Source organism: Mirounga angustirostris, unplaced genomic scaffold (genome assembly GCF_029215605.1).
Source record: "Mirounga angustirostris isolate CCGP_5_RB_7025 unplaced genomic scaffold, mMirAng1.0.hap1 SCAF_10, whole genome shotgun sequence".
Lineage (NCBI taxonomy): Eukaryota > Metazoa > Chordata > Mammalia > Carnivora > Phocidae > Mirounga > Mirounga angustirostris.
The window spans coordinates 75,839,861-75,867,559 of NW_026991718.1; the positions used below are offsets into that span (position 1 = coordinate 75,839,861).

General features: G+C 52.2%; 1 protein-coding gene and 1 non-coding gene across 8 annotated transcripts; one reads left to right on the forward strand and one right to left on the reverse strand.

Moving 5' to 3' along the window:
• On the forward strand, positions 1-27,699 carry HAAO (3-hydroxyanthranilate 3,4-dioxygenase). Of its 7 annotated transcripts, none has more exons than XM_064572559.1 (12): positions 1-787; positions 2,021-2,162; positions 4,557-4,918; positions 19,176-19,254; positions 21,412-21,495; positions 21,807-21,913; positions 24,292-24,381; positions 24,696-24,739; positions 25,013-25,158; positions 26,834-26,902; positions 27,091-27,173; positions 27,285-27,699. In XM_064572559.1, exons 4-12 carry the CDS (start codon positions 19,198-19,200, stop codon positions 27,361-27,363), a joined length of 759 nt encoding a protein of 252 aa, XP_064428629.1. In that variant the 5' UTR covers positions 1-787; positions 2,021-2,162; positions 4,557-4,918; positions 19,176-19,197; the 3' UTR covers positions 27,364-27,699. The 7 variants fall into 7 exon arrangements, with proteins under 7 accessions (XP_064428629.1, XP_045741063.1, XP_064428630.1 ...); XM_045885107.3 differs by having other exon boundaries at positions 1-738; XM_064572560.1 differs by having other exon boundaries at positions 1-738; positions 2,021-2,131.
• On the reverse strand, positions 780-872 carry TRNAI-UAU (transfer RNA isoleucine (anticodon UAU)). Its single transcript is given in 2 exon segments — positions 780-815; positions 835-872. It is a non-coding gene; the product is annotated as a tRNA-Ile (tRNA).

The following is a 27,699-nucleotide window of genomic DNA, read 5'->3' on the forward strand; positions in this document are numbered from 1 at the left end:
AGGACTTCTGAACCTAGCATTTGTGGCATGCAGGAAAGGACAGCCGCCACTCGAACATCACTAGAAGGCGTCTGCTCTCAGGTCCGCCGGCGAATTGCACCACCGCAGACTGACACCGGCGAGAGGAGGCGCAGAATGGGGAGAGGGGAAACGCCCAGCGCACATTTCCCAAACTCTGCACGTCGGCCCAGGGAGGCCTGTGTGCCTGGGGAGGGGAGAAGGGCCCGCGGTCTCGGGGTGTCCGCAGTTCGGAGGGAGGGGAGCAGCAGCTCCACTTTCGCCCTGCGCTGAGCCCCTGGCCCCAACTCCCGGGAGTGCTCCCCGGCTCGCGACCCGCCACCCACAGAGCGCCGCGCCACGCCCCACCCAGCCGTGGGCTAGGGGCCGTGGACGGGGAGCCGGACCTCGTCCCGGCGCCGGGAGCTGGGGCACGCCCGGTCGATTTTCGACCTCGATGCCCAGTGCGGCGCCCCGGGATCTCCCTTCCTTACAGCCGGTACTGTGGCCGGGGACTAGATGCCGTTAAAGGAAAGGCCTGGGAAGAGAAGTAGGAGGAAGCAGTATGCAGAGGTCCAGATTCGAGTGGCTGGACGGTGCGCGGGGGCAACAAGTAGCTCGCACTGCAGCTAAGAAGCTCCAGCGCGAGCGGCAGCCTGCCTGCGGCGCAGCGACAAGCGCACACAGGCAGTCAGCGACGGCAACTGAGGACGCTAAAGAGAGACTAACTCGCTCCTCTGGGTAAGGAGATAAAAGGGGGCTGCGGATGTCCAAAAGGGTCGTGCTCCAGGTGAGGCTCGAACTCACAACCTCGGCATTGCTCTGCATGTACTGCTGTATAAGTACCGCGCGCTAACCGATTGCGCCACTGGAGCTCCGCTTAGCCGGCCTCGCGATGGCTCTATCAGGGTTCACCCAGGCCCGGTGCGGGCTTCCGCGGAGCATGCGCACTCGCGGCTCGGGGCTCGGCGGGACCGGGTCCGGGCCCCGAGTCGCCTGCAGCTGCGGTTCTCGCGGCTCCCGGCGGAGTGAGCGGGGAGTCCTGCGAGGGTCTCCCCCGGGGATGGAGGGCCGGCTGGCAGGGCCGCCACGGGCAGGCCACTGGGGCGTTGAAAAGGGTGCAGCCCGCCTCGCCGAGCAGCGCGGGAGGAGGAGCCTCGGCCGCCGCGTTCGGCGTCCTACCGGGAGCTTCGCCTTCGGGAGCGGGCCCCGCGAGGAGCCGGGCGGGCGGCGGGCCTCGGTGCGGTGGTGACGCGTGTCGAGGGGTGGGGCCGAGCGGGGCGGCCTCGGCTCACCGGCCGCGCTTCGCCGGCGGCCGCCCCCTGCCCGCGCCCCGCGTGACCAGCGAGCGACAGGCCCCGGCCTGGACTCCCCGCGCCGCCCTGGAAGTCAGCGGAGCCGTCCGGCGGGGCAGCCAGGCGGCGCCCGGGCCGGGGGTGGACCGAGGGCGGCCTCCGCCGGCGGGGCCTCCGGAACCGGACAGGGCGGGGGCTTCAGCATCAGAGCCTGGTCGGCCCCGGAGGTTTCCCTCGGCCCCTCGTCCATCCTGAGCGCAGGCACAAGGCGTGTCCCCGAAGTGGTGTCAAGCCACGGGCATTGCGGGGACATGACGATAGCCCGAACCTTCCAGAGAGTGCCTGCTAAGCCCCGCGTGTTTTGTTGGGCCACAACGTATTTGTTTGGTTTAATTGTAAAACTAGTTCCTAGTATTTAAAATCAAGAGGTCTCATACAAATATCTGGATATCCATTTCTTTTTTTTCTTTTTTTTTTTCTTTTTTAACCAGACAAGGTCACACTGTACCTAGGGCCAAATTATAACTGTCCGGTGCCCTAGGCACTTTTGTCTTCGTGGACCCTTTCCTCCATTAAAAAAAAAAAAAAAAAAACTAATGGTATTTTATTCCTGCAAATAAAGACAAATACAATCCAGGCAGGATTTATTGTTACAACATGATTATTGTATTTCTTTTTTCTTCTGATTTCAAAAGAATTTAAAACGTGAACATTTTTGCGGGCTCTAGGTACTGTGGCTACTGTACCGAGTTGGTAACTCCGCCGGGAACCTGCATTCCGCGCCGGCCCCGCCGAACCTGCACCCTGCCCTGGGAGCTTAGCGAAGCCACCTCCACAGAGTACGCACCACCTCCCAGCGTCTTTCTCCAGGTTGCCTCTCGATTGTCTCCTGGGCCTCTGTGGGGATGTCGGTCACGCTGTTTGGTTGACCAGAGCCGGGAGAGCAAACAACAGAACCCTATGATAATAGATTGAGGGAACTAGTATGAGCAAGTGATGGGAGGCAGAAGAAAGATCCTGTATGTAGTCACTTTGTTGGTGACTGCCCAAGGTAACAGGTTGTGTTAGGGTGACGGTGTCAAGCAGTAGGACTGTGAAAAGCCTTGAAATGCAAGCGGAACTGATGAGACTGATCAGGCAGACAATAGCAGTAAGGCAGGGGCCTCCTGAAGATGGTGTTTTTAGGAAGCTCGGGCCCGTGCCTACTGGGTGGGTTATCTGCCCAGAGAAAAGAGGTAAGTGAGACTCTCCAGGTAGTTTCGAACTGTAAGAGACCTAAGTCCAGAGCAGATCCCATCAGGCACCAGGCAGTGGTGGGATGCAGAGTTGTTTGGAACACGCCAGGATTAGGGCTCCTTGGAGCATGCCTGGCCAAGTCCAGAATGCTTTGAGGGCTGCAGAGAGTGAGACTTTGAAATAAATGAGTTGGAACAGGCTATTAACGTAACCACATGGTTTCTCTGAGGTGGGAATACTTTTTCAAATTTTTAAATTTCATGTTTATTTTTAAAGGTTTAACTTTTCTTTAAGATCTAACTTTTAAGTAATCTCTACACCCAATGTAGGGCTCGAACTCACAACCCCGAGATCAAGACTTGCATGCTGCACCTACGGAGCCAGCCAGGTGCCCCAAATTTTTAAATTTTAAATTGGAAAGGGTTAATTTCCTGATGAACAAGAAAGTAAGTCGTGGACCTATACATAGTGTCTTCTCAAATCCAGTAGCATCTCCAGAGTCTGCTCTTCCTCCCTCCAAGTTCCTCAGGTAGAACACACCTGGTGAACCACGAGCAGCAAGGTTGGCCCCTGGTGGTCCACTTCCCTCTCGCTTCTCCCATCCTGGATTTACTCTTTCATTGGTTCAGCAGATATTAACTGATCCTGGTTGCATGAGAGGGGAAGGCAGCCTCATACAGACTTTGGGAACTAAAATAGCTTAGTCCCCAAAGAAAGTGGGGCTCTAAAGGAAGGACCTAGTAAAGGCAATGCTGAACCTGGAGGGGGACAGTGTCAGAACCTCTGCTACCAGAGAGATTTTTTCCAGCAAGAAGTCTCCTAAGACCTTCAAATCACTTAAACTCATATGGACTGACTCTGAAGAGCCATGAATTAAAGAGTCTGAGCTGTGACCCTCCCTGGTTGTGTGACCTTAAGTCAATCTCTTACCCTCTCTGGACCTCAACTTCTTCATCTATAATCTGAGGGATCTAGACCAAATAAGAGCTTTCTAGCCTATCTTGACTGGAAAACTCTTTTTATCATGTATATACTTGCCAACACCTTGAGATTATTAAATCATGTAATAATTTTTATGATGTGTTATAATTAGTTATTTTAAAAATAGTTATTTTAGGGGCGCCTGGGTGGCTCAGTCGTTAAGCGTCTACCTTTGGCTCAGGTCATGATCTCAGGGTCCTGGGATTGAGCCCCCCATCAGGCTCCCTACTCGGGGGGAAGCCTGCTTCTCCCTCTCCCACTCCCCCTGCTTGTGTTCCCTCTCTCGCTGTATCTCTCTCTGTCAAATAAATAAATAAAATCTTAAAAAAAAAAAAGTGTATGAAATTTAATGACTCATTATAGCATCAAAAATGAACAAAAACTGCTTTTCTAAATGAATGTTTGGGATTTGTGGGTTTTGCACTTTAAAAAAACTGGTTTATTTTTATTACTCTCATGTTTAAATGTTAAAATGGCATGTTTTTGTGTCTCATGTTTTTGTGTCCAAACGATGAGATAAAACAGAAGGGTTCAGGCTGCTATATGCAAGCATCATTCTGCAAATAATATTTAGTGGGTCTGGCTCATGTTTATTCCTAATAATGAAAGGCTATATTGGATAGAACGGTCGCTCTTTTTTCTCTTTTTTGGCTTTGGTTTCTGACATAGAAGAGATATCAGGATGAGCCAGATAAACATTTTGATCAGCTGAATGCAATTTGCACGTCTATTGAATGAAGATCATCTTGAGTCATATTGTGGAATTTTCATGTTATGGTCTTCATTTGCTTTATTTCAGCAAACTTTTCACATTTTACATTTTTAGCCAGCATTCCATTGTGAGCATATATTAAGCAGTTTAGGACTAAAAAGAGTTGCCATCGAGTAGTCAAAACCCACATAGGACCCACTGGAGTGGCTGAGTCATATGCACATATCTGGGGGCTGCTGCAGGTGTGGGGAAATGCATTGGGAGGCTCCCAGAGGGATCCCATTTTCATGCGGCAAGAGGTTGTCTGAAGAATTCCTTTCATTACTTTTTTTCAGACTAGAAGTTTAAAAGATGTCACTGCCACCAATAACAGTGCGGAACACTTTGAATGCCCTTCAGAGCCCCTGGCACCAGGCAGCATCTGAGATCCCCTCCTATGCTGATTAGCCCACAATCCTCTCTGGCACCACGTGGGCAAAAGACCCTTTATTTTCCCTGAGGAGGAGAAAGATGTGTGGCTCCCAAGGCCCAACCTCCAGGGAAGTGTGAAGCAGACTGAACTGATTATACTCAGGAGTGGAGCAGGATAATTTGGGGAAACACAGAGCCCTTCACTCTGGATTGACGCTGAACTGAAGATCTGATAAGAGCCCATCAGATGAGAAGAAACTTAAAAGATTGCTAACACCCAACGCTGGTAAGAGTGTGGGAAACGGACACTGTTGTTTTTTGTTTTTAAGACAGGTCAGCAGAATCTCTCCAATGCATATATCCTTTGACCCAGCAGTTCTGCCTCTAGGAATCTGTCCTTTAGAGACACTCATTCATGGGAACAAATATACCATATTTCACCAACTCTAAGATGCCCTAAACTGGGAAATATACCATTATTTTATGTACCAGTAAGAGAGAAAAAAGTGCTGCCATTTTAACTGTGATGCTGTGCTTTCATACCACTTTGACTTTTTATTATAAACTTATTTAAGAAGCTCCCTTAGGGATCCCTGTGTGGCTCAGTTGGTTAAGTGTCTGCCTTTAGCTCAGGTCATGATCCCAGGTCCTGCATCGGGCTCCTTGCTCAGTGGGGAGTCTGCCCTTCCCTCTGCCTGCCGCTCCCCCCCGCTTGTGCTTTCTCTCTCTCTGTCAGGTAAATAAATAAAATCTTTTTTTTTTTTTTTAAGCGCTCTTTTAGACAGACTCAGACGTACCTTTTTTTTAAAATCATATATTACTCTTGCCAGAGACACGCTTTCCTCATCCCCCGAGCAACAGCTTAGCCAATGAGAAGCCACCACACTTGGAACTCCCAGTTTATTCCAATGGACTTTTAGTTTATAACAGCCTTCCCAACTTACTCCTTTTCTCGTTAAAAGAGTGTACCTCTCCATAGTTCCCCAGACTTGCCTACGGTTTTGTCCCAGCTTGTTTGTCCCAGATTGCTATTCTCTTTTATTCCCGAATAAACCCATCTTTTGCTGGTAAAATAAACTGGCAATTTTTATTTGTAAGGTTAACAACACATGGTTTAGCTATTCTATTAATGGACATCTTGGATGATTTCCTGCTTGGAGCTTTTTTTTTTTTTATTTTAAAGATTTTATTTATTCATCTGACAGAGAGAGACACAGCAGGAGAAGGAACACAAGCTGAGGAGTGGGAAAGGGAGAAGCAGGCTTCCCGCGGAGCAGGGAGCCCCACGGGCTCCATGCGGGGCTCCATGCGGGGCTCCATGCGGGGCTTGATCCCAGGACCCTGGGATCATGACCCAAGCCAAAGGCAGACACTTAACCCACTAAACCACTCAGGCACCCCTGCTTGGAGCTTTCATAAATAAAGTTGCCAAGAGCATTCTTGTGCACAGCTTCTCATTTTCATTCCTTTTGGGTAAATACAGGAGTGAAATTGCTAGATCATAAGGTAGGATTATGTATAGTTTTTGTAAAAACATTCTTTTAACTTTTTAAAAAAGATTTTATTTATTCATTTGACACAGAGAGAGAGTGAGCACAAGCAGGGGGAGCAGCAGAGGGAGAGGAAGAAGCAGACTCCCTGCTGATCAGGGAGCTCAATCCCAGGACCCTGGGATCATGACCTGAGCGGAAGGCAGATACTTAACCAACTGAGCCACCCAGGTGACCCGTAAAAGCATTTTTTTATTGCAAAACTTATAAACATAAAAATTTGCCATTTTAGCCATTTTTAAGTGCACAATTCAGTGGCATTAAGCACATTTACATTGTTATGCAACCATCACCACCATCCATCTCCATCTGCCCCTTTCTTAATTTGATTTTTTGTTTTGCTGTTGAGCTTTAGGAGTTCTTTATATATTCTGGATATTAATCCCTTACTAGATATATGATTTGCAAATATTTTCTCCCATTTTGTGGGTTGCTTTTCAGTCTCTTGATAGTGACCTTTGATGTGCAAAAGTTTTTAACTTTGATGGAGTTCAATATTTTATAAGAGACTGCCAGACCCTTATTTCCAAAGTAGTTGTGCCATTTTACACTCTCACCAGCGATGTTGAGCATTTCAATTGCTCTACATCCTTGTCAATGCTTGATATTGTCAGTTTTTAACTGTATTCATTCTACTAGGTATGTAATAGTATCTCCTTGTAGATTTAATTTGTATATCCTTGATGACTAATGGTGTTGAGCATTTTTGTTGTACCTATTGGCTATTTGTATATCTTGGTGAAATGTTTGTTCACATCTTTCACCCATTATTTTGTTGGCTTTTTTGGAGGGGGTGGTTTGGGTCTTTTCTATTAAGTTGTAGGAGTGACTGATATTTCTCAGGTTCTTCATCTGCAGGTAGCAGGTATGAATTCCTCCAGGACACATGGGCTCCAAGAAATACCTAGGTTGGCCACTGTCCACAGTGCCCTGGATTCATAAGAGCCCCACTCTCATCCAAAGCATGTAGGTTCCATGCCAGGAAAAATTAAGGGAATGCCACAGGATGTTGGGGGGGGTGGAGGGGTGGGGTGGTGGGGAGTGTCTACCAGTGATTTGAAGGGAGGGAGCATTCAGTGGCTCCTGGCAAAGATAAGCTGTAGAATATCTCCATGGGAGGGAGGAGGGAGGAAAGAGTAGAGGAGAGCCCACTGGCCCTGGAGCCAGAGAAAATGGAAATGGAGCAGACATACAAGCTAAACTGAAAGCAGAGCTAGCCTATGAATGTCTCCCCAAGGACCTTCCACCTGTGAGGTGACAGGGAGACATAAACTTCCTGTTCTATTTACAGAGCCCTGGGAAACAAACAGTGACCACAGTGCAGATGAAGGACGTTCTCCTAACCTGCCCTGCCCTGTCTAGTAGGGTCTCAGCTGAGGTCACAGACTGCTCCATCCCAGGGCCAACAGCCAACTGTGATCACATTAGAGAGGCAATATACTGGAGGGCCAACCACTTTTATTATTTGATGCCCTGATCTTAGGACCTAACCCTCCCTGAGTTGCAAATCACAACTATAAACAAAAAAAATTTTTTAAGAGAGAGAGGGAGGAGGTGGGGAGGGGCAGAGGGAGAGGGAGAGAGAGAATCTTAAGCAGGCTCCACGCAGTGCAGAGCCCATGGGGGGGGCGGGGGGGGCCTCGATCTCATGACCCTGCGATCATGGCCTGGGCCGAAATCAAGAGTTGGACACCTAACCAACTGAGCCATCCAGGCGCCCCAACAAATCTTTTATTTTATTTTTTTTAAGATTTTATTTATTTTTTGACAGAGAGAGAGAGACAGTGAGAGAGGGAACACAAGCAGGGGGAGTGGGAGAGGGAGAAGCAGGCTTCCCACTGAGCAGGGATCATGACCTGAGCCAAAAGCAGACGCTTAACAACTGAGCCCCCCAGGCGCCCCGAGGCAGAACTCTTTAAGAGGAAACACTGTAAGGGACGTCTGAGTAGCTCAGTTGATTAAGCGTCTGCCTTCGGCTCAGGTCATGATCTCAGGGTCCTGGGATCGGGTCCAGCATCCAGCTCCCTGCTCAGCGGGGAGTCTGCTTCTCCCTCGGCCTCTCCCTCCCCCCTGCTCATGCTCTCTCAGAAAAATAAAAAGAAATAAAGAAACATTGTATACAGTGGGGGAAAAGCCTTATATTCCATATTCCAGTGATTCTACTTACCAGCTGTGCACCTTGGGGGGCGCTAGTTAATACTCTCAGCTTCAGTGTCAATTTTCTAACCTGTAAATGGAGAAGCAGCTACCTGATGAAGGAGACAAGGTCCTGTGTCAACTTCTGTCAAATCAGATCCCCAAATCTAAGGGGCAGAGCCTCCTCCCTTGCTGCGCCTCATAGGAATGAGGAGTGAATGATCACTGTGTTAAACCACTGAGTTTGGGGTGGGCTTTTCCTGTTACAGCAGCTAATATTACCTTCACTGACACAGAGTTCACACTTTACAACAGTTTCCTCGAAGAAATAAGGGTGAGTATCACGTCCCTGAAATGAAGACGGCCAGTTGTAGGAGGATACCAATTAAAGTCTTTGTAAATAAAAATACGAAACCATTGAAATTTAAAACCCAGTAGATGGGCTGAACCATAGAATACTTTAAATAGAAAAACAATAAGCTGAAAGATTAGGCAGAAGAATATTCCCAGAATGCAGGACAAAGGGAGATGGGAAAAAGAAAGGAAAGTTCAATGACATGCAGATAAGATCTAAAAATTCTAGCATTCATCAAAAAAAATTTTAGAAGATGATAATAGAGAGAATAGACAAGAAACAATTTTTTTAAGTTTTTTTATTGTATTTTTTTTAAAGATTTTATTTATTTATTTGACAGAGAGAGACACAGCGAGAGAGGGAACACAAGCAGAGGGAGTGGGAGAGGGAGAAGCAGGCTTCCCGCCGAGCAGGAAGCCTGATGTGGGGCTCGATCCCAGGACTCTGGGATCATGACCTGAGCCGAAGGCAGACGCCTAACGACTGGGCCACCCAGCCGCCCCTTATTGTATTTTTTTAAGATTTTATTTATTTATTTGACAGAGAGACGGTGAGAGAGGGAACACAAGCAGGGGGGAATGGGAGAGGGAGAAGCAGGCTTCCCGCCGAGCAGGGAGCCCAATGTGGGTGGTGTTCGATCCCAGGACCTGAGCCGAAGGCAGATGCTTAACGACTGAGCCACCCAGGCACCCTGAGAAACAATTTTTTTATAAAAGCCAAGAATTTCCCAGATCTGAAGAAAGACACCACACACACACACACACACACACACACGAACACACAAAGAATAATTCCCAAAAAATATATGGAATATAAGAAGTAATTGCAAGTTAATACATTAGGGAAACATACGAAGACATCTAAGTATGGCCTGTATAAAATTTTTAAATAATAATCTAAACAAAATCAACATGGAAGTTGCCAGTAGGGAATTCCAGAAGAAAGTTAAAGCTTGCCCAGATTCCTTTGTTCTTGCCTTAGGTTCTAGGGGTGGATACAGATGCTGTTTAACAATACACATTATTAGAAATCTACAAATTTAAATAAATGCATGTATTTAAAGAATAACCCCTAAATACGTGGGAATAGAACATAGAGGAGAAATGGATCAAAGAAAATGTAATCAAAAGCCAGGTGTAATGGACATGGCTAGCTACCTCCCAAGCATCATTTCCTACATCCCAGTCATGAGCCAGAATTTTGTGTAAGGATCTGGCCACAGACTTCAGGGGAAACCGACTCCACCTCCAGCTTCAAGTACAAATCTTAATTTGACTTAATCAGAGTAGCCCACTCCCTTTGCCCCAATAACTGGTTCAGATGTGGTCATGTGAGCCTTAGATTGCCGGTTCTCACCTGGGGGCAATTTTGACCCCCAGAGACATTGGGCAATGTCTAGAGACATTTTTGATTGTCCCAACTGGAGAAGAGCTCTGGCATCTAGGGGAGAGAAACCATGGATGTGCTAAACATCCTACAACGCAAAGGACAGCCCCCCACAAAAATCATTCAACCCAAAATGTCAGTGGTGCCAAGGTCAGGAACCCCTAGTCTAAAGGAAAAGCTATGGATACTTTACATCCCTTGATCCCTCAAAGAAGCAGCCTTGGGATAAAACTGATGCTGAAGATAGCACATCTGAAGGATGGAAAGAATCAGGGTCCATAATGACATCGCTGGTCACAAGCTCATTCTCCCCCTGGGTATCCAGTTACACAAGCCTTTAACTTTCTATTGGTTAAGCCACTGTCTAACTAGGGTTTCTGTTACTTGCAGCCAGGAGCATCCTGATAAACTAGGAAAGAAAGAGAGAGGGAGGGGCGCCTGGGTGGCTCAGTCGTTAAGTGTCTGCCTTCCGCTCAGGTCATGATCCCAGGGTTCTGGGATCGAGCCCCACATCGGGCTTTCTGCTCGGCGGGAAGCCTGCTTCTCCCTATCCCACTCCCCCTGCTTGTGTTCCCTCTCTCGCTATGTCTCTCTCTGTCAAATAAATAAATAAAATCTTTAAAAAAAAAAGAGAGAGAGAGGGAAAAAAAGAAAAAACGAGGAGGGATGTGTGTGGACAGAATAATGCCCCACTCTCCCATCCATTCTCCCTTCCAAAGACCTCCACATCCTAATCCCCAGAATCTGTGACTATCATTCTACATGATGAAAAGGACTCGTGCAGGTGTGATTATACTAAGGGGTTAGAGATGGAGGGATTATCCTGTGTTATCTGAGAGGGTCCAATGTAATCATCAAGGTTCTTATAAGGGAAAGAGGGAGGCAGGAGAGAGGTGTGACAAGGAGTACAGAGGATGGAGTGATGCCCTTTAGCAATGAAGGAAGGGCCTTGAGCCAAGGAATGCAGGTGGCTTCTAGAAGCTGGGAAAGGCAAGGAAAACAGGTTCTTTCCTCGAGCCCCCAGAAAAAAATACAGGTCTGACAATAGTTTGATTTTAGCCCACAAGACCCATTCAGACTTCGGATGTACAGAACTGTAAGATAATAAATGTGTGTCATTGTAAGCCCCGCTAGGTTTGTAGTAATTTGTTTTAGCAGCAAGTGGAAACTAACACAGCATGGCAATTAGAAAACAGAAAATAAGATGTCAGGAGTATGTACAAACCTAGCAATAATTACACAAACATGGAAGACTTGATCTCCTTTTCCTAACAGAGGCTCTCAGACTGGAGATTTTTAAACTCCAGTTATGTGCCATGGGGGCAGAAACACACTCACCTTTGATGGGACGAATGGCAAAGTCACACTGCAAGGCGTATGGATTGAGACGGGAAGGAGTTATTTTGGCATTTTTTTTTAAGATTTATTTATTTATGTATTTATTTATTGGACACAGAGAGACAGCTAGAGAGGGAATACAAGCAGGGGGAGCAGGAGAGGGAGAAGCAGGCTCCTGGCTGAGCAGGGAGCCTGATTCGGGGCTCGATCCCAGGACCCTGGGATCATGACCTGAGCCGAAGGCAGACGCTTAACGACTGAGCCACCCAGGCACCCCTTAAGATTGTATTTTTAAGTAATCTCTACACATGGGGCACAGACTCACAACCCTGAAATCAAGAGTCGTATGCTCTACTGACTGAGCCAGCCACGAGCCCCGTGGCATCTTTTTGATCAATTTACAATACCTGGGGGGCACCTGGGTGGCTCAGTCGTTAAGCGTCTACCTTTGGCTCAGGTCATGATCCCAGGGTCCTGGGATCGAGTCCCACATAGGGCTCCCTGCTCTGCAGGAAGCCTGCTTCTCCCTCTCCCACTCCCCCTGCTTGTGTTCCCTCTCTCGCTGTCTCTATCAAATAAATAAATAAAATATTTACAAAAAAATTAAACTTACAATACCTGGGAAATACACAAACACACAAAGGTATAGCAATATCAGTGTCAGACAAAGCTGAAGTCAAGGTGAAAAGAAACTAAGAAGAAATAGCTCATATTGATTAAGAATCACTACAAGAAGGTAAAATAGTCGGGGCTTTTTACATCTAACAATGTAGATTCAAAATATGTAAAGTAAAATCTGCTCAAAGAATAAGGAGAAACTGACCAAAAACTACAGTGGAGACTCCAACATATTTCTCTCAGAAACCAAAATATTAAGTCGGTTTTTTTTTTAAAGATTTTATTTATTTATTTGACAGAGAGCGACACAGTGAGAGAGGGAACACAAGCAGGGGGAGTGGGAGAGGGAGAAGCAGGCTTTCTGCGGAGCAGGGAGCCCGATATGGGACTTGATCCCAGGACCCTGGGACCATGACCTGAGCCGACGGCAGACGCTTAAGGACTGAGCCATCCAAGCGCCCCTATTAAGTTGTTTTTAAAAATAAGGATAATGATGGGGCACCTGGGTGGCTCAGTTGGTTAAGCAACCGACTCTTGATTTTGGCTCAGATCATGATCTCAGGGTCATGAGACTGAGCCCTTCCTTGGGCTTCATGCTGGGCATGGAGACTGCTTAAGATTCTCTCTTTCCCTCTCCCTCTGTACCCGCCACCCTGCTCAGTCGCTCTCTCTCTCAAATAATAATAATAATGATGATGATGATGATGATGATGTGGGTGACACTGCAGGTTGATCTAACAGAAACATTTAGAACTGCATTCTAAGAGAATATACATTCACAAAGTCGACCACAGGCTAAGCTGCAAAGGAAATATTAACATATCCCTCCACCCAAAAATAATACTCAGACCATCTTCACTCACGATAGTGCAATAAAATTAGAAATGAAAAACAGAGTGATAGCCAAACAACAGCAAAAAAACCAACAACAAAAATAAACCAACCATAGGTCTAGAAATTTCAAAACAGACTTCTAAATAAGTCAAGAGATAGCAGGCCCAAAGCACAGATTTCCAAGTAACCAACACCATTCATAACCCAGCCCTCTTATTCATCTAAAGCTATCAGTTCTTAAATACTTGCTGAATTACATGAAAGTGTGGGAAAGTGGGAGAGTCAGGGAGGCAAAGACAGACCCAGAAGCTCAGGGAAAGGGATTGGCTGAAGCAACTGGTTCTGTCTATGGAGAGATGGTAGGGATCTGACAGTTATCACCATTCAGGTTCACCAAAGCCTCGAAGCATCTACTGAACTCAGCGACTTGGAGAGGGAGTCACTGCCATCCAAGGGAGGCCAGAGCAAGGCACCAGGTTCTAAGGAGCTCTGATCCTAGGGCAGATGCTGTTTGCCTCTGATTCCACAGTGTTAACGAGCTCCTGTGTGCAGAGAGCAGAGGTGGCTACTGCAAGGAGGTACTGGAAAGAGCCCACAGCTCCACATGTAGGAGGATTCCAGCTGGCTGTGACTAGACAATGCCAAAACACTGGGATAAAATGGGAACTGTCATTTTTCTGAATACTGGAGTCAAAAGGTACCCGACACTCAAACCAGGAAGACTGCCAATTGCACACATGTGATTTTTTTTTTTTTTAATTATTTATTTGACAGAGAGAGACACAGCGAGAGAGGGAACACAAGCAGGGGGAGTGGGAGAGGGAGAAGCAGGCTTCCCGCCGAGAAGGGAGCCCGATGCGGGACTCGATCCCAGGACCCTGGGATCATGACCTGAGCCGAAGGCAGACGCTTAACGACTGAGCCACCCAGCTGCCCCCACATGTGATTTTTTTTATCTAAACGGTACAAGCCAGAGAGCAGAGTTGACAGTGACCAGACAGCAGATTATTTAGCCTGTGTTTAGAGTTCTTTTGGATAAGTCAGACCCAGAACATTCTACTTGTGGTCTCGATGATTCACGTTATTTGACTGCATACATTAAAATACAGGGTCGGGGCGCCTGGGTGGCTCAGTCGTTAAGCGTCTGCCTTCGGCTCAGGTCATGATCCCAGAGTCCTGGGCTCAAGCTCCGCATCGGGCTCCCTGCTCCGCAGGAAGCCTGCTTCTCCCTCTCCCACTCCCTCTGCTTGTGTTCCCTCTCTCGCTGTGTCTCTCTCTGTCAAATAAATAGATAAAATCTTTAAAATAAAATAATATACAGGGTAACTGTCCTTTCCTTTGTACTATGTAACAGAACATCTGTTCTGTGAATTCATTCATGCCTTTATCCACCCACCTACCCATCCATCCAGGTAACAAACACCCAAAACAAACCTAATCTATCAGGGATCCTCGTTGCTTCACCAGTCCCTGTTTACCTCTCCTCTGGATTACTTACAGAGACAAAGAATATGGTTTGAGTTCTTTGGGTGCCAAGCAATACTCCAGAAAGAAATGCTCAGCAAAAAAAGTTCTAAATAATAACTACAAAGAGAACAAAGGGCCAGCGAAAGGGGGGATAGAGATGGGGAAGGAGAGGAAACAGGAGGGTCCTCCTAGCAGAGGTGGGTGGCAATCTTCTGCCTCTCTGACTGGGTTCTGATTTGCGCAGGGTTGGGGGGGGCGGGTCTGTGTGTGGGAAGGTGCTGAGAAAACCAGCCCACCCAGGCTGCAGGGAAGGGGCAAGGGGGGCTGGGAGGGCAGGAGCTGGAGGAGCTGAATTTCTTAAACTCTGTAGTCTGGATTCCGGCGTCAGAGCCTGAGCTGTTTTCCTTCTCCCCACCCCACCCTCCTCTAACACACGCACATTTTTCCTAAAAATTCTAAGTCCGGAAGGAAGAGAAGAAAAGAGGTGTCGTGTTGTCTTGCCCTCCTCCTCGTCCCCACCCGGTTTTCCGATTTCACAATCGCCCCCCCTCCCCGCCGCCCCCAGGGTAACCGGGCTGGAAGCCTGGGCACAGGTTTGTCCGCCCACCCCACCCACCCCAGGACCCCGAGATTCCCGAGGGCTGGGACACCGAGTGCCCGGTTCTTCGTCGGTAAAACTCACCGAAGTGTCGTGTGACTTGAGTATGTCCCCAAGACACGTCAGGAGCTCAGACAGTGCCGGGCGCTTCGTCGGTGCTCTGTCTGCCACCTGCAAATGTAGGCGAGGGCCAGGGATCCCTCGTGGCGCGCGCGGTCCCCTCCCCGCTCGCCGCTCTCACCCAGCCTGAGGCTGAGCCAGGAGAGCGGCACTCGCTAAACCTGGGGACTCCGGCCTGACCGCCGTCCTCGTCCGCGGATGGGCACTGACAGCCATCGGAGGCCTATGGTGGCCGCTGTGCAACCCTGGGATGGCTGTGTAGACATTCCCATTTCTCAGATGAGAAACCGAGGCTTCCGTCCAGGGCCAGCACCTCCGTACTCACGTGCTCGGATTTCCAAGCCCGCCTTCCTCCCGTCGTAGTCTGTCTTCCGAGGCCTCCGCGGGGTCCAGGCGCAAAGTCTGGGGACAGGGGACCGCGCATGTTCGCGGGGAGTCCCGGCACGTGAGGGGGGCTGAGCCCGAACCCGGCGGAAAGCAGGGGCGGCCCCACCCGGCGCCCCGCTTCCTCCGCGCGGAGGCCGCGGGGCTGGGCGGGGGCAGCCCGGGGCGGCGCGGGGGACGGGCGGGCCCGGGACCAAAGTCCGGCAAGGGCTACCGTCGTGGGGGCGGCGCGGGGGGCATTGCCCCGCCCTTTGGCCCCCCGGTCGCCGATTCGCGAGGCGGCCAGTGGGCGGCTGGGCGGAGCCGCACCCCTCGGACACCCGCCGGGGCACCTGGCTCCAGAGTGGGCTCCCGGGCTGCCATGGCGCGTCCCGTGAAGGTGAAGACCTGGTTGGAGGAGAACCGAGCCTCCTTCCTGCCCCCGGTCTGCAACAAGCTCCTGTGAGTCCCAGGCACGCCGCCCTCCTCCTGCCCTCTGCCCCCACCTCCCGTCCGCCGTCCGCACCCCTCACCCCTCACCCTCCAGCCCCCAGCTCCTTGACCCAGGAGCCTGCAGAAAGGGGCTGCCATCCTCTTGTGCCTTCGGCGGGGGATGGGGAGGGCAGGCTGTTCCGGGTTCCCCCACCCTCATCTGTTCCTCTTTCTGATGACTGTGCCCTGGAGATTGTGACCTTGACTTCTGAAGATGGCTGGGTGACTGAGCCTAGGAGAGATGCAGATGGCAGGTCACCGACCTGTCCCCAGGGCTTAGAAATAGCTCTCCAACCCCCCAGTGACAGAAATCTGGGGAGGGTGGTTTTTCCGATGTCCCAGAATTGCAGTAGAACCTGCAGCCAGAGGGCAAGTGGAGGATCAGCTCCTGTAGGAAGATCTTGATGTAGTGCTCTCCCCAGGCTCCTCCTCGCAGGCATACACACTCCCACCAGGCCGTCCCTGGCCACCTCTGCCCACAGCACCCAGCAGGGCCGGTGGTGGTCCACAGCAGTCTTTCTCCAGCAGGCCTGGGCCCTCCCCTGTGGCCCCTTCACCTCCCTCCCCTGCCCTGGGCCCCATGGCCGGGCCTGGTGTGCTCCCCAGCTCCTGGCTCACATTGCCAGGTCTGCAGAACATCCCCAACGGCCCGGCACCCCAAACCACACAGCTGCATCGGCACACCCCGACAAGCCAGAGGCCGTGCCCAGTGTTCTTACACCCCCTCACCTAGTCCTCACACTAGCTCCCGGAGGGGGATTCTAATGAGTGACTCTCCCAGGGTCCCACAGCTAGTATGGGCCCCGGTCCAGACTCCAGCCCATGGAAGAGCTCGACTCCCAAGTCCACACTCTTGGTCACCGTGAAGCACCACCACCGGCTCACGGCCAACCGCCCCCCACCCCCACCCCGGGGCCTCGTGTCTCCTACCACTGTTGTGGCCCTCACCCCTTTCCTCCACTTCATCCCTGTGCACCCCCCAGGGTGCCCCAACAGTGCCTCGCATCTCTCTGCTCCTCGCCAGCCCTCTGGCCACAGCTCTGGGGCCACCCTTGTCACCTCCAGCCTGAGTGGTGCAGGCTGCCCCTGCCTCCAGGCACCCCCCACCCAGGCCTCCGGCCAGGCCCCAGTATTAAGCATCACAAAATGCAGGCGCTGCCTTTATTCGTTCGGCAGGTGTTCACTGAGCACTCAATATGTGCCAGGCACTGTTCTGGGCACTGCAGATGCAACAGACAACAAACTGACGGTCACTTCCTTGGGGCGCTGACATTTGGGTGAGAGGAAGCGGCCAACACGTACAAACAGACAAGGGCTGGAGGCAGGCTGGCATAATGGGCCACAGGGTGGGACAGAGCTGCGGCCCCCCACCCCATGTTGGCTGGGGCTGTCAGGGAGAGTCTGCCCCAGGCCTCTCCTAGCTCCTGGTGGCTTGGTGGCGATCTTGGCCTTCCTTGGCTTCTGCTGCATCACCCTGATCTCTGTCCTCATCTTCACAGGGCACTCTCCCCATCGATGTGTCTGTGTCTAAATTCCCCCCTCCTTTTTTTTAAAAAAAGAATTTTATTTATTATTTGAGAGAGAGTGAGAGAGAGAACACGAGTGGCGGGGGGGGCGGCAGGGAGAAGCAGACTCTTTTGGGCAGGGAGTCCAATGCGGGGCTCCATCCCAGGACCCCAGGATCATGACCTGAGCCAAAGGCAGATGCTTACTGACTGGGCCACCCAGGTGCCCCTAAATTTCCCCTTTTATTTTTATTTATTTATTTATTTATTTTAAGATTTTATTTATTTATTTGAGAGAGAGAGAATGAGAGCGAGCAAGTACATGAGACGGGGGAGGGTCAGAGGGAGAAGCAGACTCCCTGCTGAGCAGGGAGCCCAATGCGGGACTCGATCCAGGGACTCCAGGATCATGACCTGAGCCGAAGGCAGTCGCTTAACCAACTGAGCCACCCAAGCGCCCTAAATTTCCCCTTTTAATAAGGGTTACAGGCTCAGCCTACTCTAGTGTGACCTCACTGTGGCTTAACCAGTTACATCTGCAATGACCGTATTTCCAAATTGGGTCACATTCCTAGGTCTGGGGGTAGGACTTCAACATAGGAATTTGGGGGTGAGGGGGCCATATGACACTGCGGTGGGGAGGGGTGAGCAGAGGAGGGATATGATCTGGCTGATGGGTGGAAACAGTTCTTGAGTGGGCTCATTCCATATGTATCTAAATTATATCCCAGGAAAGTTGATTTAAAAAAAAAAAACTGGGGCTCCTGGGTGGCTCAGTCGTTAAGTGTCTGCCTTCGGCTCAGGTCATGATCCCAGGGTCCTGGGATCGAGCTCCGTATTGGGCTCCCTGCTCGGCAGGAAGCCTGCTTCTCCCTCTCCCATTCCCCCTGCTTGTGTTCCCTCTCTCGCTGTGTCTCTCTCTGTCAAATAAATAAAATCCTAAAAAAAAACAAAACTTTGAGGCACCTGACTGGCCCAGTTAGAAGAGCATGTGACTCTTGATCTCAGGGTCTTGAGTTCGAGCCCCACATTGGGTGCAGAGATTACTTAAATAAAACTTAAAAGAAAAAAAAAAAACTTTCCTAGGCTCCCTGGCACCCTTCAGGCCAAGACCAAACTCCTTGGCTGAGTTCTTGAAGCCTGGAGTGACCTCGTTCCACCTTCTCACCATTGCTCCCCAAGACCACTCCCACTCCCACACCACCAGGACCCCCAGTGCTTCCAGCCTCAGGGGCTCTGCATCCAGCTTTCCCCTCCACTTCCTTCCCCAGGTGTCTCACAGCTTCAAGCCAGCAGTTTGCAGGGAGCAGAGTCTCCCAGTCAGACGGCTTGGGAGAGGCGGTCAGATAAAGGCCATCTTACCCCTCCACTGCTTCTAGCCCAGGAAGTGGTGCCTACAGTTTGCTCTCCTGTAACTGGAGGTCTTGAGCGAGGCCCGGGATCCTGGGTGATGAAGCGGTAGATCTGCCACCACACTGCTCCCCACTACTGGGTCAGAGGATGTCGGGGACACACACACAAATCCCCTGAGACACAGATACAGAAAGACGCACGTACACATACAGTCTCAGGCGCACACCCACACTTGGAGGAGCATAGCCATACTGAGATGAGAAGGGAGGGGACAAATGTCAGAGACTATAGGGACAATGTTATAGAAATAGCCTTGTCACCTCTCCCAGGTGTACCCAGGCTCCTTCCAGGCCCCCCATGGGCCCCTGCACCCCTCCTGTCCTGTTCCACAAGCTGGTTCAGGACCTCCTTCCCCTTGTCCATTGCAGGCACCAGAAGCAGCTCAAAGTCATGTTCGTCGGGGGCCCCAACGTCAGGAAGGACTACCACATCGAGGAGGGTGAGGAGGTAGGCCTGCTACTGCCCCCTTCTTTAATAGCCCTGGAGGAGGGGGACACTTCCCAAGCAAGAGCCAGTGCCAGTGGACAGGAGGGGTGGGGGGTGGTCAGGTGGCTGATGGATGAAGGGGGCGCTACTGAAATCCCAGGGCAGAACGGCTGGGCACACAGTGACAGACCCATCCTCCAGCTCTGCTGCGGGAGCCCCAGGAAAGAGCCCAGGCTCTGTGGGTGTGAGAGGGTGGCTCGAGCCGCTGGGTGTCACACCCTGGCCGTCCATGTGCCAGGTGCGACACCCTGGTGCCCTCCCCCTCGAATCTGAATATGGAAGACTGGCCTCCCAAATGAGACCCAAATGCTGACAGGGACCTGGGTGCTCCACTCTGGTCCCAGGAGCTGAGTTCTCTGGAAAGGGTTGGGGCTGGGAGGTCCCCTCCTTATCTGGAGGGCCCAAGACATACGAGTTCCTGGGGGCTGTTTAACAGAGGGGGAGGGCGGGTGGGGGGAATTTGCACCGAATACCCTTTTGTACCTTGAATTTTGAACCGTGTTTCTGTACTACCTACCTACCCCAAGATAAATAAACAAAAGTAGAATTAAAAAGAAAAAGATGGGCCCTCCTGAGGGAGGGACACAGGTGGGTTTCCAGCTTTCAGGATCTCTGGTGACGAAAGAAGAGTAGACGGAACCGACACCCATCACCGTAGGGGGGCCTGACACAGGGGTTCAAGGTCCAGAGTCCAGCTTGGTCACCAGCCTCCACCCCCAGCCCTGGCCTCCCAGCCACAGCCAGGGACTGGAGGGAGCACAGGAGAATCATTCACTCAACAAATATTTACAGAGCACCTAGTGGGCGGGGCGGGCAGGGGAGTGAGGACCCTGGGCCAGCAGGGAAAAGCCTCCCAGAGCAGGCCAGCTAACCCCTCACATCTCCCAGCCACCCACTTCTCACCACACCTCATGGGAGACCGTTTTCCTCTGTGGCAAAAATCAACAGGAATAGCCAAAGCTGCCGAGAGAAGACAGGGAGACAGGGTTGGATTGGGAGTGGCCACCGCACCGTGCGGTAGACTAGACCGGTTGCGGGTTTCTCTGCTTGCCTCAGTCAGCCTTAGGCCCCTCCACTTGCCTTCCCAAGGCTTCCACTCTGTTAGCCCTGGTGTCAGTACCCACCTTTCCCGTCTCACTCCCTCTTGCCTTCCCTTGGCCCCGACCGCCTCTGCCCCACACCCCACTTTTGGGCCTCCCCAAGCTGCTCTGGTAGTGTGGATGGCTGTCCACTGAGGGGTCCAGGCCAAGCAGTGACTCAGCTGAGTGGCTGACGGATGAGGAGGGCTGGCCTGAGTAGGCGGCCCCTCTCAGGAGGGACACTCAGGTGGCTGGGAGGAACTCGGCTAGAAGTGGGTTTGTGCCAGCTTGTTCTCATCCTGGGGTCGGGGAGAGTACCAGCCACAGGCCCTGGGAGGCCACAGGGCTGAGGGTCAGCCTCCTCTCTGTGCCTGCTGTCCTTCCCCAGGCTGTGCTATAGGAGCTGTCCAGGTTCCTCCCTGGTGAGAGAAAAGGCATCACTGAGCCCAATCATCATCCTTGCTGAGCTCGGGCTTCTGCAACAGCCCTTCGGGGTCCCCAGCTCCACCACCCACCACACAGTACTCCATTTACCCGACTCCTTCTCTTGGGGTGCACAGATGCAAGGGGACCTGGGCTGGGAGTCAGCCAGACTTGGGCTGAAGGCTCTGCCTCTTACTACCGTGGGGTCTCAGGCAGGTCACATCATGCCACCTCTCTGAGCCTGTTTCCATGCAGTGCATGGGGACACTGGCCCCTGCCTGGGGGAAGGAGTCAATATGTATAGAGTGCGTGTGCACAGAGCTGGGGGCAGAGAAGAGGCTTAATACACACTGGCTCTCTGGACCGCCCCCACCCCTGTAAGGCCTTGGAGGCCAGATTCGGTTTAACATCCGCCTGAGCTGATACAGTTCGTCTTGTGGCCCCAGCACTCCGGTCTGTAGCATGTCAGGGGAGACTGGGGCCTCAGAGCAGGAGTGACAGAACTGCTTATACAGGCCTTCAGGAAATTTCTCAGGTGTCCGGGTCAGAACTCAGGCCAAGGACCTGGAAGAGGGAGGGGGCAGGGGCTGAGCCTGTCTGCCCTCCTGTCCCACAGGTGTTTTACCAGCTAGAGGGCGACATGGTTCTCCAAGTCCTGGAGCGAGGGAAACACCGGGCCGTGACCATTCGGCAGGGAGAGGTGAGCCTGGGCCCCAGGGCATGGGAAGGTGAAGGACCAAAGAGCAGGAACCCATGGTCCACTCATGCTGGCTTTGGTTGGAGTGTGTCCTCCCTGGCTTGTCCTGCCTCCCTTCCTGGCCCTTGGGCACTTCCTCCTGTGAGCTGCCCATCCTCACAAGGCCTGACATTTCCTCTGCTTCTGGGCTAGAGGCTAGCAGAGAGGGGGGCTGCCGGACCCCGTGGGCCGGCTGGGGAGGCCAGGACACTGCGGGCACCCAGGTCCCTGGAGGGCATTGCAGGCTTGCTAGCACCTTGTCTCCACCACTGCAGATATTCCTCCTGCCCGCTGGGGTACCCCACTCTCCACAGAGGTTTGCCAACACCATGGGACTGGTCATCGAACGGAGGCGGCTGAAAACGGAGCTAGATGGGCTCAGGTAAATGGGCCTTGTCCGGACATCCGGGGCAGAGATGGGGCAAGCAGCCGCAAGTGTGGACTTTACAGATAAGAAGACTGGGCACAGGGAGGTTGAATTTGCTAGAAGGCAGCCGAGCTGGCACTGTAGAGAAATAGGAAATTAGGGTCAGGATGGTCTAGATAGGAGTGTGAGTCAGCACCGAGGAGGGGACAAACACTGGTGCCACGTGGGGGGCGGCGACTCTTTCCAGAGCTGAGTTCCCAGTGGGCTGCAATCTGTCACCCACTTATTATCTGATGCAGCCTGTGGCTCCGAGGGACACAGATTTTTCCAAAAGCGTAACTATTTTTTGTATTTTTTAATAAAATTAAAATTTCTCAACAAGTTCCTGAGATCAGGATACTTTGCCCCCATCTCCTGTTACAATGGATTATTTTTTAACGCTTCCCCTTTCTGTAATCAGCAAAGTCATACACGTTCAGTCTTGAAGTCAGGAAAAGAAAAAGAAAGCAAATAAAGTTAAAACTCAGGAAGAGGGAAGATGTTATGGAATGTGAATGACGTCTCAATAAAATGAAATGAACAATAATAAAGAGAAAACCAAAAAAACCCTGTCATCTTACCAGTTAAACCTAACAAAGCTTGTTAACCTTCCATCTTGCCTCTTTTCTGTGCATATCTACACCTTACAGCATTGAAGTCTTAGCAAACATGGGGTTGAATTTTGATTTTTTTTACTTAAAAAAGTCCTGAGCATTCCTTATACTATTCAATGCTTTTCAAAAACACAATGATAATACTAACCTACTGTTGTAGAAACAGATGTCTGGCCTTCAATTCCAAAAGAAATCTTTCATATGGGGCTTTATGAAAGGAGTTTTTAGTGACAGTGGACAGTGTCCTCAATAACACTTTTTTTAATTTTATTTATTTATTTATTTATTTATTTATTTATTTTAGAGAGCGAGAGCTTGTACATGTGCATGTAGGGGAAGAGGCAGAGGGAGAAGAAGAGAGACAGACTCCATGCCTAGCACGGAGTCAAATGCAGGGCTCGATCTCATGACCCTGAGATCATGACCTGAGCCAAAATCAAGAGTCAGTTGAGTCAGCTGGGTGGCTGAGCCACCCAGGCACCCTGTCCTCAGTAACATTTTTACAGCAAATTTATAACAGATTTCATCTGGCTGCTTTTGACCTTCTTTTTTTTAAGACTCTATTTTTAAACAGTCTCTACACCCAATATGGGGCTCAAACTCACAACCCCGAGATCAAGAGTTTCAGGCTCTACTGACTGAGCCAGTCAGGCGCCCCTGGCTGCTTTTGACCTTTAATAAAAGCCAGGGACTTGGTGCCTGGGTGGCTCAGTTGGTTAAGCATCTGCCTTCACCTCAGGTCATGACCCCGGAGTTCTGGGATCAAGCCCCACATTGGGCTCCCTGCTAAGTGGGGAGTCTGCTTCTTCCTCTGCTCCTCCCCCTCTCACTCTCTTTCAAATGGAAAAATAAAATCTTAAAAAAAAAAAAAAAAGCCAGGGACTCAACTTTAAAAATGCCACTCTGAAGGCAAGCTTTCTGGTGTCCAGCTCCGTCCCAGGATAGAACTTAGGATGAGCTGGGTGTCTATAAACCATGTCCCATAGGCAGGACCACTTCTCTTTTTCGGGAAAAGCTGAAGAGGACAAAGAGGGCCTGGCCCTGGGAGCTGGGCCTGAGGCTTAGACATTCAGTCAACAAAGTGCGGCACACACCAGGGGCCTGAGGCCTGGCGGAGGAGCTCACTGAGCCGGGCTGGGGCTTGGGTGGGCTTCCGAGAGTCTCGGAGAGGCTGTGTGTACACGCAGGTGGACTTTCCTCCGGAGAAGAGGCCCAGCCTTTGCTCCAATTCTCAAAGGCATCCGTGACTCCTAAAGGAGCAGGACACCTCACCTGGGGGGGTATCTTCTGCATGTTGGTTCCATAAGGTTCCTTGCACAGGCCCTGTATTCAGGCTCAGCTTCAGCTTCCTCTCTGGGAAAATGAAGACACTTGTTATTGATTTTTTGTCTGTGTTTCTAAGACTGTCGCGAGTCTGTCCTGCACCCACCACTCACAGGCTGTGTAATCTCTGCCACGTTACCCAGCTTCTCCGAGCCTCAGAGTTCTATCCACTTTGTAAATGGTTGTTTGGGGAACCAGGAATGCAAATGGGGTCGATAATAGCCCGCCGACTTTGGGGCACATAGTGCTTCCGGGAGAGCCAGGGGTGGGTGAGTGAGCGTTGGACACTAGGTTGTGCTAACAGGGTGAAGCGGCAGCCAGCTCTGCGGGGCTAGCCAGGGTCCAGACTTCCACAAGCAGAGCCGCCCCGAGGCAACCCAGGTGGGGAGCTGGGTTACCTGTCCTTTGCTCTGGCAGGTACTACGTGGGGGACACCACGGACGTCCTGTTTGAGAAGTGGTTCTACTGCAAGGACCTTGGCACACAGTTGGCCCCCATCATCCAGGAGTGAGCCCCAGCCCGGTCCCTGCCCCTTGCTCTCTGAGGCCCCCTGCTCTGGCTGGGGAGGGCAGATCCACCCAGCAGTGCCCACCACACTGGGGCCAGCGTGCCTGGGATGTGGGGGGAAAGTCTGCCCCTCCCAGGGTGGGAGGGCCTGGGCTGGAAGGGAGGGGAGGGTGGACCTCCATCGAGTTCTGTAGGGCCCCATGAGAGTGTGGGCTCCTGCACCTGAGAGCATATGAGAGTGTGTACTGTGCGTCTCCCTGGCCACTCATTCGGGAATGCTGGCCACTCGTCCTCCTCCCCATTTCTCCCTGCAGGTTCTTCAGCTCTGAGCAGCACAAAACAGGAAAGCCCATCCCTGGTGAGTCCCCCAGGGAACCGCCTTTCTCCCTCCCTCTCTGCTTTCCCAGAATAGAATGGGTCCTGGTCCAGAGTACCAGTCTCCTTTTGAGTTCTCGCCCCAGTACTCAAGGTACGAGACAATGGCACCAAATAGTGTCCCCCACGTGGCTGCTTGGTGCTCGAGCTGGATCCAGGGCCCATCCTGGTGATTCAGAGCTGGGAGCCCTGGGCCTACTGGGGCTCTGGGCGGGCCGGGCCAGAGGCCACTGACATAGCTGTGCTGTGGGCGCAGACCAGCTGCTCCAGGAACCGCCATTCCCCCTGAGCACACGATCTATCATGGAGCCCATGTCCCTGGAGGCCTGGCTGGATGGCCACCGCAGACAGCTGCAGGCAGGCACACCCCTCAGCCTGTTTGGGGACACCTATGAGACACAGGTAACGAGGCCCTGGGCCATCCAGGGCATCTACCCAGCAGCCCTAGGAAATGGGAACTAATCACCCACATACATGCGTGCGTGTGCACGCACACACACACACACACACAGTTTCAGAGGTTGTGACACAAACAGAGGTCTTCCTGTTTCCTGCCTGACTCAGAGAGTGACGGCTTTGCTAGGAGTGGAGGCTACGTGGTCTCAAGCAGTCTTTCTTTGCCTTCAGAGTGGGGGGTTGCCCCATAGGCTGACTGATTCCTGGGGGTCTAGAGTTATCCTTCTACTAGGAATTCCTGAACTTTTGGCCAGTCTCAGCCTGGGGAGCCGGAAGGAAGAGAGGTGCCTGGCGGTGAGGGTTGGGTGGAGAGGTGCACAGAGAGAGACCCACCCAAACAAAGTTGGCCTTCTTTCATTCAGCATTTGTTGAATGCCTATTATGTTTCAGGCTTTGGTAGGAGAAAAAGAGTCACTGCCTCAAAGAGTGTATGGTGTGATAAAAAGACAAGTTAATCAACAATTACCACAATCAGGTGGTATGTTATTTGGTAGAGAAGCTTCAGGAAGCCATAGGACAATGAAGGAGGAACCCAGGCTGGGAGGGAAGTCAGGGAAGACTTCTTGGAGGAGGTGACGTGTAAGCTGCATTTTAAAGCAAATATAGGAGTTTGCAAAAGGAAGAAAGGGAGGCTGAGAGAGCATTCCAGATAAGGGAAAAGCATGGGTAAACGCATGGAAGCTTGCAAAAGCCTGGCACTGCAAGTAGCTGAGGTTGGCAGGAGCCAGGGCAGGGGAGTGGGGGCAGCAAGCACCATGGCTGGATGGCAGGAGTAGCAGGCAGTGCCCAGGTCCTGACAGGTCTCCTGGGCTGGACAAGGGGCAAGGCTCGGGCTTGTTTGTGCTTTACAGTTTGCCATGGGCACATACCTTGCAGTTTGAATCAGACACCCTCATGGAGGGATCCTCCCTGGGTACACACCTGCCTTGAAAGTTCTGGCCTGCAGACACCTGAGCTTACACAGGGCCGTGAAAACAGGGGCACGCCACAAAGCCCCTCCCAGCCCATCACGGCAATGGCATTCGGCATCGAGCTGGCCTCCCGGTGCTGCCTTCTGCCTCGTGCACACGCCTGCTCCCACCTGCTTCAGTTTATGCCAACAGATATCTACTGAGTCCCACTCTGGGCCAGCAGGAGCGAGACCTGCACAGTAGCTGCCGGCTGATGCAGGTCAAAAAGTTCGTCCCCTCCCATCTCCCTCCTCCTCAGGCCAGAATCCCATGGAAGAAGGCAGGTGGGCACTCTTTGGAGAGCTCTGTGTGTGATACATGAGTCCACGCTAAGCCGTGCACACACGAGTGCGTGTGTCCTGAGCGTGCCCCTGGCAGTCATGCCTTCATATGGGTCAGCAGTCATGGGCATGGGCAGCCGAGGCATCCGATGCGCATGTGCATGTGAAGCGCAGGCAGGCGTGGTCCTGGATGGCGGGCAGCGCTGCTCAGCAGGGAGGCAGCAGGGAGGCCCGCGGCCGGGCAGCCTTCCCCTCCAAGTCCTGGTCTTGGCCCTACACATGAAGATAGGCTGTGCCTGGTGCTGCGGGCCTAGCGTCTGGGGGGCAGGTTCAAGGCCATCTCCCGTGTGGGGCCGAAGCACCAGAAAGATGTATGTCGCTTCCTGCCAGGTGATCGTCCATGGACAAGGCAGCAACGAAGGCCCGCGACAGGACGTGGATGTGTGGCTGTGGCAGTTGGCAAGTGGGGCCCCTGACAGAGGGTGGCACATCCTCCTGCCCATGGCGACCAGGCTGCCCCTGGGCCTTGAACGCCCAGAGCCTGGAGTGGCTCCCAGGGCCTCCTTGCCAAGGCAGACTCAGGGACCCCTGGACAGGTGTTGAGGCCCAACGGCCTCCATTCCCGTTCTCCTGCTCCTCTTTCCCAGGAGGGCTCCTCTGTGGTGACGATGGGGGAACAGCACCTGAGCCTGGCCCCGGATGACAGCCTTCTGGTGCCAGCCGGGAACGCGTGAGTGCACGGGAGGACTTGCCGCCCCCCCACAAGCTGTGGGACCACCCTCCTTCCCCTGGGATCCTCAGGGCCCACCTGTCTGACCCCAGCCCACCTGTGTCTCCACAGGTACACCTGGGAGCGAGGGCAGGGCTCTGTGGCCTTGGCTGTGACCCAGGACCCCGCCCGCAAGAAGCCCCTGGGCTGATCCTCTGGGTGCGGCCCCGAAGCAGTGCCTCCCTCCCCCACATAACTCCCCTGCCCGCTGTGCTTCTGGATATACCGCTGCTGAGCCACTCTGTGTCCCCGGAGCTGGGCCCTGGACATCGCCACCCACCCTCCTCCTGTCCTCTCGGCCGAGATGCCAGGCTCTTGGGGGGATGGTGGTGCCCCTTCTCCTCTAACAGCCCTCTGCCCACTGCCCTGCACGGTCTGCTCCTTGATGGAGGCCGGACTACCTCTCCATCCCTCTGTCCCCACAGGCCCAGGGCAGCACTTGCCTGCTACCCAGAGGGCCCTCAATAAAGGCTTCCTCGTGGACAAA